This window comes from Myotis davidii, unplaced genomic scaffold, assembly GCF_000327345.1.
Source record: "Myotis davidii unplaced genomic scaffold, ASM32734v1 scaffold107, whole genome shotgun sequence".
Lineage (NCBI taxonomy): Eukaryota > Metazoa > Chordata > Mammalia > Chiroptera > Vespertilionidae > Myotis > Myotis davidii.
The window spans coordinates 5,596,035-5,613,710 of NW_006383012.1; the positions used below are offsets into that span (position 1 = coordinate 5,596,035).

Genomic DNA, 17,676 nt, shown 5'->3' on the forward strand with positions numbered 1-17,676 from the left:
CTATTGGCTGCCGCCTCTTGCACGCCCCTCGCTGGGGGTTGAGCCTGCAACCCTGGCATGTGCCCTGACCGGGAATTGAACCGTGACCTCCTGGTTCCTAGGTCGAGGCTCAACCACTGAGCCACACTGGCCAGGCTGGGCATGAACGTCTTGAAAGTAAAGGTGGTCTCCCTCGTTTCTGTGTCTGCTTCAGGAGAGACGCTGCTCTAATACTTACGAACATCGGACCTTAAAATGAACACTTCATTAGGTTTTCCATGAAGAAACACTAACATTGCCCACTAGACTCAGTTTACTCAACTGACCGTCTGTATGTAAATGTCTGAACGTTTCAGCATTTTGCCTTAACTAAATGGTGCAACTCAGCAGTACTTCCTAGCATTCTAATGAAAGACACATGCGTTGTATTGATTAAAATTTCCAGTAACACAGCATAATGCTATTACTCAGCCTGCCAGGAAGAGAAGCAGTTTAAAAAACCCCACAACTTACAGAAAGCTTCAATTCATGAGAGAGAATGTGAAAATGTAGTAATGAATCTCACCTAAGAGGATACAAGTTTGCAGAGAACGGGAAATTGGATTCTAAAGCCTACCAGGCCTTCCACAACCTCCCTCATCATTACGAATGTGCACCCTTCCGTAAAAACGCTCACAGAACAACCCGAATGGGCGCCGACCACGCTCTTTACAAAGGCAATTCCATCAGCATTGATTGAGCACTGCTTTGCAAACAGCCCTGTCCGAGGTATAAAATAGAATACAGTACTCTGCTTTTTATCTGCTGATGGAAACCAAAGTGATCTTTTAAGGCGTCCAATATTGAGGCTCTTGAAACAAAGCGAACAAAAATAGCCTGTACCAGGATGAAGTGGGTGGTGGGTGTCTCCAGAGGGACAGATGGAGCATGGCGCGTGTGTGTGTGTGTGTGTGTGTGCGTGTGTGTGTGTGTGTGTGTGTGAGAGAGAGAGAGAGAGAGAGAGAGAGATTCCTTTATTTATTTCTTTTCCAAGAGGAGAGAACTGCTTGGCACAATTAATTTTTAGACTCCCAGTGGCATATGGAGACACGCGGTGGTGGGGAGGCAGCCTCAAAATAGAGAACAGAGCAAATGGCAAGGGCTGACAATTTAAACGGGTAGGAAAAGAGCTTTTTAAGAATACGGTTTACAAATGGCTTTAAAATGATCATGTTCGAGTTGGAGGAAAAGTAACTACAGGTGTGAAGGACCACAGAATCCATGACGCGAACAGAAACACAGTCAGCTTGAGGAACACAGGCCCATGGGACACCACACAGGTTAACTGATCAACCCTCCCCCTCTCCCCCCGGCCCACATCCTCCCTGAATGCTGCCCCCCACCCCTTAGGGTTACCGCTCAACAAGGCCTTCTCAACTCACAGCCCCATGACTTTGCTTCTCTCTGAATTGCTACTTTATTTCTAAAATTTCAAACTTGATTTCTCATTGAGGGTCAAGTTATGTCAAATATCTTTTCAGCTATAGTTTCTTCAATTTCATTTTCTGATGTTGAAGTAATACACTTCATTAGAGAAAATTTGGGAAACACTGAAAACTGTAAAGAAATGGAAGTAATACAAGCCTACCATCCAGAAACCACTGTTAACTCTTCCTTTTTTCTTTCTTTTTTTTTTTTTTAAATGAAATTGTTTATGTAGTTCAGATCACATTACCTATGCAGTTTATGACTCTAGTTTAAGGAAACGTACCACCATATCATCCAAAGCTACTGCAATCATTTTTAGTGTTAACTTTTTAATTGCAATGTATCTTATATGCAAAGTTCACAAATCTCCCATTTAACCATCGCCCAGATCAAGATCTAGAACATCCCTAACACTCCAGAAGGTTCCTTTGTACCTGCCAATACTGCACCCCCTCCCTCCAGCTCACCCATATTCTGACCGACCATAGTGGGTAGTGTTGCTGGCTTTTGCACTTCAAGACAATTCACACAGTATGTCCTCTTCCATCAGTATAATGCCTGTTCAATTCATCCATGTTGTCCTATCAGCAGTTTTTGTTTTCGTTGCGTAACATTCCATTGACAGAATGCACCACAACTAAGTTATCCATTCTCCTGTTTGGGAACATTTGTTTTTTTCCAGTTTGGGGCGATTATGAATAAAACTGCCAGGAATATTATTATACAAGCCCATCAGCAGACACACACACTCCTTTCTCCTGATTTGTACTTTATATTCCCACCAGCAATGTTCCAGTGGTTCCACCTCCTCATCAATACTTAGTATTATCAGTCCTTTTAATTTTGGCCGTTCTGACAGATGCATAATGGTTAATAAAATCTCATTGGGTTTTTAATTTGCATTTTAATGACTAAAGAGGATGAGACCTTTTTTAATATGCTTATTGGCATTGTGCCATATCCTCTTTTGTGAAGTATATGCCTCTGTGAAGTATAGATAATTAGCCTTTTTCTTATTGATCTGTGGGAGTTCTTGATATACATTAGATCTGAGTACTTTTTCAGACTAACATAATGCAGCTACCTTCCCTTAGATGGTGGCTTGCCTATTTATTTTCTTAATGATGTCTTTTAATGAACAACTCCTAATTTTAATAAAATTCAATTTAGTAAGGCTTTTTCTTTCATGGCAAGTGATTGCTTTAGACACTATTTAAAGAATCTTTGTTTGATCTATGGTTATGAAGATATTCTCCTGTGTTTTAGCCAAGAAGCTGGTCACTTCACTTTTCATGTTCTGCCTCAATGGAATGCCTGTGCAGCGTGTGAGATGGACAGCCAAGGGCTCCAGGCCCTGTGATAGAAAAGCCCATCCTTTCTGCTCCTCTGCTATAAATCAAAGTGTGTGGGACCATTTCTGGGCCCCAGTCCCTGATTTCAGAGAGGAAGAGAGGGGGCGAGAGATAGAAACTCAGTGATGAGAGAGAATCAGCTGCCTCCTCACGCCCCACACCAGGGATCGAGCCCACAACCTGGGCATGTGCCCTGACTGGGAATCGAACCACAACCTCCTGGTTCATAGGTGGACGCTCAACTACCGAGCCATGCTAGCTGGACCCTACTTCCTTTTATTTCCCAACTTAAAAAATCTTTCCACCAACACCACCAGGCAATTCAGATCTACTGTAATCATTTTTTATTAAAGAGACCTCTACCACCTTAACTTGCACCGCAATCCTTCAATGTTTGGTCTTTGCACGGCACAGGCCTCTCACCATGGCCTGGGCGACCAAGCACCCTTGCCCTCCCCTCCTGAAGCCTCTGTCTTCACTCACTGAGCTCCAGTCACAGGGGCCTCCTTTCAGTTCCCAGACTGTGCCGCACCGTGTTCTCAATCAGCCAGGGACCTCATACGCACTCTTCCCGCTGCCAGGCAGCCTGTGTGGCTCCCATCACTGTCACGTTCACTCCTGGTTACCACTTAGACCCCAGCCTATATGTCACTTCCTCTGTGCGGCCTGCCTGGGTGCACCAACCTAGATGGATTCTTACACCAAATAGTCTCTCATGCTGCCACCGTTCACAATGATACAACTACCTGTGTCATGTCTGTCTTTCCAAAACCTTGTGAAGAGCACCATGAGAGCAGGGACCATAGTACTGTTTTTCCAGTTACAATGATTGGCCAATAGGAGGTGCTTAAGATTTATTTGACTCTTCTTTTGTTTCCATTAAACATGAAATCCTTAGAGTTGCTTTTAAATTTTTATTGAAAAAAAAGGAGATATTATGGGCAAAAAGTGAGGCAAATGTATCCAGAGGAGAAAAATTAAAAAGATGACGCAGGTTAGCTGGTGAGCAAACCATGGCTTATGAGGAACTCTGTATACACCTTTGGTTTCAATCCTTGAGAAGAAGTTGAGTAGTTACTATTTTAAATGTACATTTTAACTATAAAAAATCTCGTATTCTTTGTCACTTGGGGTCCATGGAATTGAGAGGTAGTGAGTGGATGAACTTTGCAATTAGACTTGAGTTCAAGGTCTGAGTCTGCCATGATATTAGGCAGCTACCATGTTCGCCTTTGTACAATGGGATAATAACAGAGTTGTTGAGACAATTAAAGAAGAGAGCATGACAGGTAAAGACAGTACATGTGCATGTCACATAATAAGCACTCAGAAACTTTAGCTATCTTAATTATTGTGATTCCTAATGTTACTGTGGAAGTGAAGGAGCCAGAAAAGCAACACACTGCTGAAACCTTCAGAATCAAAAATTTATATGAAGACTCCGAGAGTCACAAAGAGACTAAAAATAAGTTTTTCTTAATCATAAAGAGACAGAACATCAGCAAGTTGATGGCAGGGCTGGATCCTGGGAAGTTTCTTGGCAGATCCTTGACTTAATTCCTCCCTGGGGCTCTCTTGCTATGTGAACACGAGGCTTTCTTTGCAGCTACCACATGATGCTAGCAAGTCCTCCTTGTCTGTGTGGTGAGAACTAGATGTTTCTTGTGTCCCGGGGTACCCGAGTACCCACAGTCATTGAAGAGCTGTCATCGTTGGTGGATGGCCCTGTTAGTGATTCTCAAACTGAAACCTACACTGTAATACAAATAATACTATAGGACACTGCTCTTCATATTTATTTACATACATTAGCTCCTGGGATGCTTACAATGACTTTATATATGTTTTCATTTCATTGCCTTAAGAAAGTACCACATGCCCTAACTGGTTTGACTCAGTGGATAGAGCGTCGGCCTGCGGACTAAAAGGTCCCAGGTTTGATTCCGGTCAAGGGCATGTACCTTGGTTACGGGCATATCCCCAGTGGGGGGTGTGCAGGAGGCAGCTGATGGATGTTTCTCTCCCATCAATGTTTCTAACTCTCTATCCCTCTCCCTTCCTCTCTGTAAAAAATCAATAAAATATATTTAAAAAAAGAAAGAAAAGAAAGTACCACAAATGGGTTTGCTTAAACAACAGACATGCATTGTCTCTTAGTTCTGGAGCTAGAAGTGCAAGATCAAGGTGTGAGCAGGGCTGGTGCCCTCTAAGAGGTGTGAGGGAGACTTCTCCTGGCCTCCCGCTGGCCTCTGGCAGCCTCAGGTGTGTGTGGCTCCTGGCTGGTTCCCTCCCTGAATCTTCACATCATTTCCCCTCTATCTTTGTCTCTGCATCCACATTTCCATGTTTGATAAAGTCACTAGTCACATGGAATTAGGACTCAGGCTGGGGACCTTATTTTAACTTGATCATCTGCAAAGACTCTCTATCCAAATAAGGTCCTATTCACAGGCGGGGCAGGCGGGGGGCAGTTCACTGAAGAAACTGACTGAGAAACCATAGGGGGGTTAGAACCTCAACATATTTTACAGGAACACAATTCAACACACAACAGTAAGAAAATAAATGAGCTGAAATAGAGGAAAGAGAACTTCTCAAGAAAGAAGAACAAATGATGTACATAACAAATTAAAAAGAGAAGGAGATCATCAGTAATAGTGAGAGTAGATTTATTTACATGATTATGTTACCTGGGAAAATGGTGTTTTTCCAAGAAACTCAGGGGTTTTCACATTGTTGTGTTCTCAAAACCTCTCAAGAATTCCTTTTAATTTTATCGCTAACCTCAGGCATAATGCCTGGGAATGGAGGATTCTAAGTCCTTTCATGGTTTGCTTTTATTTTAATTATATGTATTTAAAACCAAGAGGGAGTGTAGTTACCTTGGGAAAAATCCTCTTACCGTATTTGCCGGCGTATAAGACGACCCCCTAACGTTTCCACTCAAAATACAGAGTGTGTTATATTCTCGCCGTATAAGACTACCCCCTCTTCCGCTCACCTACCACACACCAAATAAAAGGTAAACCAATATCAGATTTGATTTTAACATTGTAATTTATATTCAAATGCTTATGACGTGCAGGAAAACTGTCACAAGGCTGTATGTAATCAAACATATACATAAAACAGTGCAAGTTTATTACCGGTAAACATACCGGTAATTCACTAAAGAAAACACACTCTATAGACTGGTACCGTAGATGCTTCTCAGGAACACAGGCAAGCAGCCCCCAACCTAGAGGGACTGTCAAGGATAGAAGTAAGATAACAAATAGAGGGAGAGAGCAAGGGCCGGGCAAGTCCCTAGCAAGTTTGCTGGCGTGACAGTTTCACCTTAAAAGCCTTCAAACTCCTCTTCATCATCTGATATTAAAAGTTCATCAATGACATCTTGGTGCCATGATAGGGATGATAGGGGTTTGACTGGTCGACATTTTCTAGGCGGTACTGTACAATGGGGCAGTATTGTGGTTGGCTGTTGGCTGTATACAAAGCCTGATTTGATTGGTCCCTGCTCCCTGTTTGCCCGCCCTGTCACTATAGCAGTCTGGTCCACCCTTGCATCAGCATCTCCCTGGGACCTCACTAGTGCGCAAGTGCGAGCTCTTCACCATTCTAACAGGCACCATGATAGCGCAAAATCGCGAATCTTCAATGCATATGTAAAGAAATATACGGTAACCCGAATTTACCACACTCGCAAAATCGCATAACAGCCGAGCATACACCCAGCAGCGCTGCTGATGCCTGAACGGTATGTGGAATGAAGTGGGCGGGCATCGGGAGGCCACTATGGCACGGGGCAAGCACTATGGGCAGTCTATCTGAAGTGTACCTGGCGTATAAGACGACCCCCCACTTGGAAGCATATTTTTCAGGGCCAAAAAATCGTCTTATACGCCGGCAAATACGGTATGTCTGAGGAGACTAGCTCCTCCCTCTGGGACCCCTGGGACATGATCTATGATCTAATTGCCTGTGGCTGCTGCTGGTCCCTCAGCACCACAAAGGGAAGAATCATAGCAACCTTGTTCCTAGTTGCACCCCCAGATCCTAACAGTGACTGTGCCAGGAGCTCAGTAAATAATATTGAAATGGGGGGCGGGGGGAAGCAATACCTTCCGGACTTCCTTTCTGTGTGTGTTCTGACATCTCCATCAGGAGAGAAAAACCAAGAAACCCCTGAGAAAAAATATGAGGCTTTCGAAAACTTTTATAGAATTAAGACTCTTATTCAAGGGGCGTTCCTCATTCCCATCTTTCCTGAAGCGATACTCTCAATGCTCCAGTATCTGGACTTAATCAGAGGAAATCAAAAGTGCAGGCTCTGGACAGTAAGTTGACTGTAACTGAATAAACAGGAATTAATGATTTCTAGCAAATGAAACACCGCCCCTTTATTTTCTAACAGTATTCTGAGCTTATTTCCTATCTCCGAATATGGGGGAAACATGAAGATTTCTAAGTAAAATCTAAGTGAAATAGAACTGAGGTGGAAGAATACCCATTTGAATCCTGCATGTTGTTTCTTAAAAACTTAAAAATAAATCATCCCTACTAATTCTGTTAGTTCCTTTATATAAATCTAGGTCATACCAGTCAAATAACATGTTTTAAGTGGCATAAAATCAAATCATTTTAGCTAGGTATTTCTTTCATTTTATTTCTAAACCTTTCTTTTCCTCATTCTCCAGCTAAACAAAAACATTACCATTCTCAGTAAACATGTTTTCAAGCAGGCTATTCGAAACAATCTGTAGTTAGTAATATTTTTGAAGAGTGGTGAGTTTTCATTCCCACGAAGCACCTTACCCTGTTGGAACATTTATCTATTGAGTGACCATATAGTTTTCTGACTTCATCTCTAAAACACATCTTGTTAGCTAATCTTTATTGCCTTTGAAACCATTGATCCTTTTTCAAAAAGTCTTTAATAACAGACTCTTCTTCTTCTCAATATTCTAGGCCAGTGGTCTATAAACTAATTTCTTCTGTCCGATTTTACAAATAAGGATTTTTGTGTTGTTTTTTTTAAAAAAATACATTTTTATTGATTTCAGAGAGGAAGGGAGAGGGTGAAAGATAGAAACATCAATGATGAGAGAGTATCATTGATCTACTACCTATTGCATGCCCCACAATGGGGATCGAGCCTGCAATCCGGTCAGATGCCCTGACTGAGAATCAAACCTCGACCTCTTCTTGGTTCATAGGTCCATGAGCAACCACTGAGCCATGCTGTCTGGGCTACAAGTAAGTTTTTAATAGAACACAGTCATGTCCACTCGTTTACGTATAACTATGGCCGCTTTTGTGCTACCACCACAGTTGAATACTCACAACGGAGACCATTTGGCTCACAAAAGCTAAAATACTATCTTGTTCTTTACAGAAAAACTTAGCTTCAGGCTAGTTACACAAAGTGTTCACATCTTCTATTTGTTAGCTTTTTGCTCTATAAGCATCTTATTCATTGGTTTCATCTGAGATCATTTCCTCGCGTATGGTTAGTCAGGTCCCTGAGGGTCATAGTTTTAATTTCATAATAAAAAATGAAAAACGTCAGCTTAACTGGACATGAGTCTCAGGCACTATTCATTTACGCCAATGCTACTGCTACTGCATAGACGGTACAGTAGATTCCATCAGTGGCCCTAATCTATACCTCCCTTTCGTCAACCCCTCTGCCAAGGAACTTCACAATCCCCTCCCACTTTGAGACTGGGCTTCACCATGTGACTTGCTCTGGCCTATACAATAAGGAGGAAGTGACTGTGTGGAAATTTTGAGCTTAGCACTCACCAGATCACGCATGTTTTTGCTTGACCTCCTGACCTTCTGCTTCAATGTCATGAGGACATGGCTGGGTTAACCTGCTGGTCCCAAGGGGAGGATGAGAGATGTGTGGAGCAGAGTTATCCCTGGATAGGGTAAGCCCATCAAACTGCCCACCAGTTCAGCCTCAAGCAGCTGACCATGGGAGACCCGGCGGACCCATGAGAAATGAGAATGATGTTGTTTTAAGCTTCTGAATTTTGGGACGGTTTAGGAAGCAGCAATAGCTAACTGATACAAGAGTACCCTATCTGAAAATACTGCTAAAATGGTTTTTTGTTTTTTTTAACCTTTAGGGAAAACTGAAAAAGTTAACTAATCATTACTGAGATCTCAGAAAGATATAAAAATCATAGTTTCTAACATAACTGAACTTATATTTCTGTTTCAGGAGATAAAAGAAAGTGTGGGATAATTAGAGGATAAGACAGTAATTGAGTGCCGAAATCTACAGAAACTTGGAGCTTCTGGTTAGAGTTAGACACAGTGCTGTGAACACGTGTTTATCTCCGTGCCTGCGCAAAAACCCAAAGCACAAGAGAGGAACAACTGTAGACAAGAGATGTCGACACAGCTTTGGAGCTAGAGGGTCAGGGAATGACATAAGCAAAGTGACATAAGAGTGAAACTTAGTCCGGAGGGGAGATTTCAGTTGGGGCCTGGTGCTGGAGGCTGCAGGGACCGGCTGAAGGAAGAGATGAAGGATAAAACAGTGAAGAGGACGGTGGGTTGACAGTCTTTATGGAAAAGAGTGAAGTCTCCTTTTCCCCTCCCCTTCTCTCTGCCAGGACACCAACCCTCAAGGACACTGAAGAGGACATGAGGGGCTGTGCCAACCTGGGAGATCTCTCGTCCCTTTCCCTGTATGTGGAGATGGGGTGCAAGAGAGGCAGCAACCCCCTTCAATTCTTCCTAGCTGTTTATCCTGGTACTTAAAGCCATCTCTCTAAATAAGATACTTATATGGCCATCTTGATTTTTTTTCTCATTGTAGGCATGGATCTATCGATTTACTACAAACTATTAGGATTGAACACTTCAACATTCTTCATAATAGGTGACGTCCAAAGTGCGAAGTCTAGAATTGCACTTGGAACCTTGCAAAACCATCCTGTGTCAGGTATCAGAAGAAACCATTGAAATAGATGAACAAAGAGCTGCACTTAGGAATGGGAGATGAGTCAAGGAACTGCCCATTGTCTAAATAAGCTTTACAATAATATTTGGTTTTTCATTTGATAAGTTTTTGTTGTGTCTATATGTCAGGCACTGTACTAGAAAGATACTGATGTCCAGTGATGAACAGCTTGGACACTTTCTTCCTTCATGGAGCCTACAGCCTAATGGGTGATTAAGCCAGGGGCGGGGAATAGTGACCTTAAGCATTTGAACCATTCTCATCTGACCATTCATTCCATACTCTGCTCCTCTAGTTAGTTCTAGGGCAGGGGTCAACGAACTATGGTTCACACACTGTTTTTGTCTTACTCCAAGCTAACACTGGGCCTGTTTTTGTTTGTTTTTCATTTTTAAAGGGTCAGAAAGAGAGATAGGGAAGAAGGGTGGGACAGTAGCAGTGGTGACATAAATAATATATTCTGTAAAACCTAAAATGTTACCATCTGGTTCTTCACCGAAAAAGGTTGCTGACTCTTGTTCTAGGGCTTACCAGACCTCTCTTGAGCACTATTAATTATTTCCCCCACACAGAGCAAATTATATCTATTTTCAACCTTTTAATAGATTGCAAGTTTATTCAATTATGCCAGATAAGAAGGTCAAATGTCCCACTTAGAAAGGCCACACTGTGTAACAGAGATACCACAGTTCCTGTCATCACAGAGTCAGGAAAGAAAAACTAGAGTCCCTGGCACACACTCCTTTGTCTCCCACTCATCGGAGAAGACACTGTTCGACTTTTAAAACTAGGAACATGCATTACGTTGATGAAAAGGAAATGAATAACTAAAACCAATAATAGCAGTTACTCCTTACATTTGAAAGGTGGTCCAAGAGAACTTTTCGCCTTTCCTATTGTGTTTGAAATTTCTACAATAGAAGCTTATTCTGCCACAATTTGTACAATGTAAAGTAAGCAACATAAAATATACATATTAAAATGAAATAACCGAAGCAGAATCAAGACTTTGGATTCCAAAGCACTGCACAATAACATAAATAATTGGGAAGCGTCTGGATTTCTTAGGTAGAACTCTAATTGCTAATTATATAAGCCACTCATTACCACAGGCGAGGCCCTGTGCCATCGGTTTTAGACAACCTCATTTAATCCTCCCAAGCATATAAAGGAGGTACTACTATTAGCTCCATTTTATAGATGTGGAAACTGAGGCTTGGAGAAGTTAAGGCACTTGCCCAAGGTTACATGGCTAGTAGGTACCAAAGCTGAGATGTGAACCAAACTTCTCTGTATATGGAACTCAAGAGCTTGACATTGTGTTCAGAAAGATCATGCTTTCCTTTTGCAAGCCCACAATTATACAGTTACTAGAGGCCTGGTGCACGAAATTCATACATGGGTAGGTCCCCTAGCCCTGGTGGCCATCAGGGCCAATCAGGGCCTTGCAACTGTCGGCCGGGGCCTTCCTCCGTTCCGCACCACCCCCTGGTGGTCAGCGCACGTCATAGCGAGCAACCGAACTCCTGGTCTCCTGGCCGAACTCCCGAGGGGACAATTTGCATATTAGGCTTTTATATAGAGATATATTAGAAGAAGATAACTTTGAAATTCACCAGAGTAGTCATTTTAGCAAGGGGAAATTATATCCCCAATCCCTGTGGCTCTGGCAGTGAGGAGGGGCAGAGAGGGGTCCTGAGGACCAGAGGCCCCCTGCCCTCATGATGGAGACATGGTACAAAGTGACCAGTGGTCAGAGTGTGCCCCATGAAGCCAGTGGGGTCATCTATATCCCAAGGAGCCCCAGGTCTCTCCCCCGCCCCACCGGCATCCCAACCTGCTTAGGTGACCACAGCCTCTTCCATCTTGTGTGCCCAGCCTTGAGCTTTTCACCCTGCCCAGGTCCTTTCTAATTTCTCATGTTGGTGAGTTGCCCAGCACATCTTTGGCACATACATGCCAGGGATCCTTCCAATGTTATAGGTTCTAAATGACAGAGATGTATTCTGAACAGCACCTAGCTCAATGCCTGCTACCTGCTGAAAGATGCTTCATAAATTAACAACTGGCAGAATGTTAACCAGCGGCTCCAATGCCAAGTCCAAGGAGGGCTCCATGACACATCAGGGCACCCTCCCTGATGAAGCTACCAATTAGAGGCAGACTACTGCAGTGAGAGTGCCTTTAAAGTAATAATAATAATAGTAATAATGAATAATAATAATAAAGACATGGGTGAGGCCAAGAGCCCAAAAGTAAAATGGGTAATTAAAGTCAGGAACCTGCAACTTGAGTATTCACGTAGCCAGAAACATCTTATATATGAAAAAATAGGGAGAATAAACCATTTAAAAATAGTCAATGGGGTGTGCTTTTTATCAAATAGTACCATCCCATCATATAAGGGGAAAATACATCCCCTTATATTAACAGTTATAGTTCTACCTATTTAATAGTGCCTCCCATCCAATAGTACCATGCTCAGGGTGACCTTTTTCCAAAAGCAGTGTGTATCCTCTTCATCTTCTAACTCTAAACCACATCAATTTACAGGTCAGCACGAGATATGGTTCCCAACCATCATAAAGGGGAGTAATTCTGGGCCTGGGGAGTTTCTGTTCCCTTAAGATCGTCAAGGAAGCCTGGTGTGGGGACCCTGTGAGTGTTGACTGTGGGGGAGGGAGACTCGACAGGCACTCTCAAGGCCTGTTCTTTTCTTAAAAATATATTTTTATTGATTTCAGAGAGGAAGGGAGAGGGAGGAGGCATGGAAACATTGAGGATGAAAAAGAATCACTGATGGGCTGCCTCCTGCACACCTCCTACTGGGGATCGAGCCTGCAACCCGGGCATGTGCCCTGACCGGGAATCGAACCATGACCTCCTGGTTCATAGGTCAACGCTCAACCACGGGCCAAACAAGGCCTGTTCGGTTGTTAACTGTTTTATCCAAGCCCGATGCTCAGTGGTCCTCAGGCATGACCCTGCCCTGCCATACTCTGATGGACCCACGGGTCACCGACCTCAGCAGGGCTCATTTGCAGTGGCGGCTGTAACTGCTGTTACAGCAGAAAAACCTGTCCAGCCTTCCACTCTCTCACATGAAACCTAAAAGGTGCGCATCAGCACATTGCATTTCCCCCTCCACGCTTTTAGAAATGAATGAATGGCCTTTAGAGTCAAGTTTTTGTTAAATTCCCATATTCTGAAAGAATTCTCTACCTACCTCTCCAACCTTTAAACTAAGCCAGTGATGGAGGAGTACATGTCAGCAGTTAGATTTTAATATACAATAGAAGGCTGGTATCTCATATGCCTTAATGAATTGTATGTAAAGAACTCGCTGTAAGCATATCCTTTAGAGAAGGTATTGGATCTCTGAGTCTAAGTCTGGCCCCAACAGCCATCTAACTAACCAGCTCATGCCTTCAAGGCATGGCAGGAGAGGGACTGGAGGACGGGCTCTCGTTAAAGAGGGATGGGCGAGCCGGTGAAAACGTTGTTGCTTTAAAGCATCGGGGACGCAGCCACGAGAATAAGAGACAAAATTTAAGCACAAGCAAACTTATTCATTATATACCCTTTCAAAATATCCATCTATTTAAAAAAAGGTAATTAAAATACTTCATCGATATTCCCTATGGAGAGAACTTTTAAAACAATGCAGAGTATTGTTTAAACCCCGTATGTTTCAAACATAAGGTGCACCTGGACGATGTGCCAACTTCCAATTGCATTACGACCGAGATTCAAGTCAACTGTGGAGTGTTCCAGGGACGCACTTCCCGTACGTGCCAGCTGGCAGCAATGGTAAGGTTTCAAATACCTTAATTATATACCTTTTCCATGGACTGGAAAAGGGAAGAGTAGTAAAAAGCAGAGAAAAGAAATAAAATTTCTTGTCTTTCCACTTTGATCTCTCTCTTTATAGACATAGATTGATGTAGATGTAGATATGGATATAGGTGTATAGGTGTATAGATGCATAGATAGATAGATAGATAGATACATAGATAGATACATAGATATAGATACATGTATGACTTACTTTGCTTACTTATAATCTCTCTGCCATGTAGGATTTTTCAAAACCTGTCCTATCTTTCCTGGAAATGAAAACTAAAACCCATTCTTTTTACAGTGTAAGGAAAATAGAGGGTTTCAAATTTATTCAAATAGACATACGGACATCATTAGATATTCTAATTTTACCTCTAAGACCCCTTCGGTTAGAAAAAGCCCTTGAATCACAGTTTCCAAACTCAAACTACCAGTAATACATTGCTGCTAATTAACACACACCAGGCTCCATTACCATTCAGACTCTATCTCCCAGGAGAGCCAGGAGAGCACCCAGGAACCCAGAGGCCTTTTGTAAATATCAGGTGAGGTTACACCTGGAAAGGACAGGGAGGGAGAAGTCGGGGCAGAGTTCTTGGCTCCCTGCCTACACAGGGCCTACTGTCAGCTTTAAATTTTATGATTCTGATGTTTGTCAACTTTTGTCTTCCCAGTACATGATGGAGGCAGATCAATAAATAAGAAAGCACATTTCCAGATTTTTCAATCCCCATCCTCTTTTAAAATACCGTCCATTTTCAGGAGAAACTTTTATGGCACAAGAAGTCACCATGAATTATTCATCAGCTGTGGAGTGTGCCAACCCCCAGCTCCTGTGCCTCTCAACAAGTGTGTGCATGTGCCATGCAGCGTACTCGGGCTCCAGCCCTACCAGTCCCGGGTGGGAAGGCAGAGCTGGGCTCCGTCCTGGCCAACCGAGACGAGTAGGCACTCGGAAGTGAAGGCGGGAGGGCACAGAGCCTGTCTGCCTTACGTGGAATTACCCACCGGCTTATGCAGAAACCAAAATAAGTTACAATCTCTTATCTCAAGGGGCCTAGCATCAAAAGAAACAGCGCGAATCGACACAGTCTGCTGGTTTTGATGGAACAGCCAGCAAGATCGCATTGGGCTGCCTCTGAGATTCGGGTGTTGTCTGCGGGCCCTGGGGATCTGAGCAGGAGGCGCTGGGCCATGCCTGCAGCCAGCCAGCCTCAACAGGGAATGAACTTGCCTGTTAAAGACAACTGTAGGGGAAGCCTTCCGGGGGCAGCGTCCAAGTTCAAACAAAGCACCCAGTGTGCCCCACCCAAGGAGACAAAACTCCATCCACAGGGGGATGAAAGATTTCATTGCAAAGCTGTGTTAACACAGGTACTGTCCTGGGCATGAGGGAAGGAAGAAAAAGAGCAGGTGAGCAGAAATAGAATCAGAGGGGTTTCCCCACAGCCACTGAAGGCTCTTTTTAAAGTGCTCCAACAGACCAAGCCGCCTACATGTAACTAACATAGCCCAACTCCTGCTACAAAACAGCCGTGTCAATTTTAAATTCCCATTATATTCATGATATCTGTAAATATGTTGATATATAATATATGCATTTTATACACATATGTATCATGCACATTCATAGATCAGAGTGTTAACATATTATAATAAGCAAAGAATCATCTTCACCAATAGACAAGCCCCTGCATCCCTCCCCATCTGGTCTATGTCAGACAGTACATATGCGAGTTCACAAAATGGATCGTCAAACCTTGGTTGTCCTCGACAGCAGGCTCGGGGTCCATGAGCTGAGCTGGCTCCCCGGGCATGGGCGTGCACAGACCTGGGACCTCAGGGTTCCTCACTAGGGGCTGGCGCACGGAAGGACGGCGTCCACTCCTCAAGGGAGAGGCTTGGTGGGGCCCTGGCTTGCCTCCCAGGAGTTTGTGGGCTGACTTGGGCTCCAGCGAGGGGTGTGCCACCAGAGGGTGTGCCACAATCTAGCTCAGGAAGAATGAGGAGTTTCCTGCATGATGCTAGCTCCTTCCTCATGTACGGAACCCACAAACCCTTATTCTCGCCCCCCCTCCGTCTCTTCCCGATTCTAAAGAGCACGGCGGCTGCTGACACACCTGTAAGAAACTGTCCGGCCTGGAGGCCGCTATCAAAACACATCCTGCATGCACCCCGGATTCTCCTCCACTCTGCACCATCGGGGACCCAGACTTTGGTCACTGTCACCCCACAATAACGCAAACACACGAGACAAAGAAAGAAAAGGGTGGGTTTTCCCATACCTCTTGCCTCCTCTTTTCGTTTAATGAATTACCATCTCACCAGATGGGCTTTTTATTATTGTTTTTAATACTGGGATTTAACAAAAATGCTGTGAACAGGGAGTTGCCTTTTACTCCCACCCTGATTGTCCATCGTGGATTCAGATGTTGCTCCAGGATAAAATGCTGGTGTGAGACAAGACCTGGGCACTGAGTCCTTTTACACGAGACCCAGGCTGCCTGAAAACAATGACCTCATCCGGAAAGGCTCAGGAAAGAGGCATTTTTCCCCTGGCCAGTAATGCCCGACGCAGGGTTGGATTACCCGCCACCCACAGTCCAGTGTTTCTCCCAGTTATTTTTGAACACCGGAGCTTTTGCAAACTGGAAATGCTGCAAAGACACAGTTTGAATGGGAGAAGACACTAGGACAAAATATTTCCAGCATCAGAGACAGGTATTGGCTAAGAGGTAGACGGAAACTGGCATCATTGTTTTAAGTGCGATCATTTCATTCCTGCAATAAAGGCATAAATCCCAGCTCCCACAGTCTCCCCATTGACAGACTATGCAGTCGCACTGTTTAGATGTACAGTTTGAGCAACGGAACGTTCCCAGCTTCCTCTCTTCCTCTCTGGGTGGTATTTTTGTTGTTTTATTTTGAAATGGCTCTGGGGAGAGCCAGACTCATGGCTCTCCGCCTCCCCGCTCCAGGCCAGGCCACTGCCTGGAAGTTTCTGCCCCTGATAAGGTCCTCCTGACTTGGCCCAAGCGCCAGGCGCCAGATGAAGGCGCACGACTGGAGGACTCATTGATAACGTGCTTGGCATTGCAGAGCTGTCACAGGCTGGCAGCTGCCAAAGGCCCACTGCATTTATTGAAATCTTCTGATTGCGCCTAATGCTTAGCATTCTCCCGACAGTGACTCCCTGCTTTAGCCCTAGTGTTTTTTGTTCGTGTCTCGGGATTCTTACCATAAGGATGGAATGGAAGTCTTTATAGTTGTGGTTTTTTTTAATCCCCTGAGCCTTCATTCTGGATGTAATGGACGCCAGTTTTTCCTACTCCCTTGCAGTCTCAGATTATCATTCAGACCTGATTTGAAATGAAAGGGGGAAGAAGAAACCACGAGTAATGCTATAGCTATTTTCTGGGGCTAATACAGAATTCCAGTTTAAAAGCAACTTGCACCAGTTCCTGGCTTCTTCCAAGGCCGGGCAGCCTGTGAGGGAAGGCGGGGGTGGAGAGTGGGGGGCGGTGAGAGGGGCAATCCGATATTGAAAGTGACTTTTTGAACAGTTAGCCAATAAAGGAGTTCCTTCCTAGTCATGGTCCCCCAAATTTGACTTATTGGTTGAGCCAGAGATAATTAGATTGGCAATTTATTAGATTCCAGAAACCAACTGCTTAAACGCGGTTTAAAACGCACAACTATTTCCTAATCAAATGGCAATCATACCCCTCATATGACCTTTGCAAATCAGAGAGAGTGCTCTGTGTCCTTCACCTGAGGCAACTCAGTCATCTTAGGAAGCTGGAGAAGTCTTTACACCACCATGCTCCCCGGAATCCTACCCAGGACAGCAACTGTCAGCCAGAACACTTAACACATAGAAAATGCTGCAAATTGCATAGGCACCTGAAATTGAGAAACGCTTGGTTAAACACCATTAAACAGGTTTCTTAACTGTGGTCTTCTCGGAGACATGACTATGCACGTGTGCCCTGTAACGTTAAAAGGATAAGGTCAGAAGCACTTTCCAAATTTATTTGACCAGCAAGCCCCCGACCCCAGCAC

At 43.9% G+C, this 17,676-nt stretch overlaps 1 protein-coding gene across 1 annotated transcript in view; it reads right to left on the reverse strand.

Annotated features, from left to right (window-relative positions):
• The window catches only part of ABLIM1 (actin binding LIM protein 1), a 187,459-nt gene extending 171,939 nt beyond the window's left edge, over positions 1–15,520 (reverse strand). Inside the window, exon 1 of the mRNA XM_015557976.1 lies at positions 15,374–15,520. Within this exon, the coding sequence (XP_015413462.1) occupies positions 15,374–15,431 (58 nt within the window). The 5' untranslated portion in view covers positions 15,432–15,520. The remainder of the gene's footprint in view (positions 1–15,373) is intronic.
• Between the last annotated feature and the right edge of the window lie 2,156 nt (positions 15,521–17,676).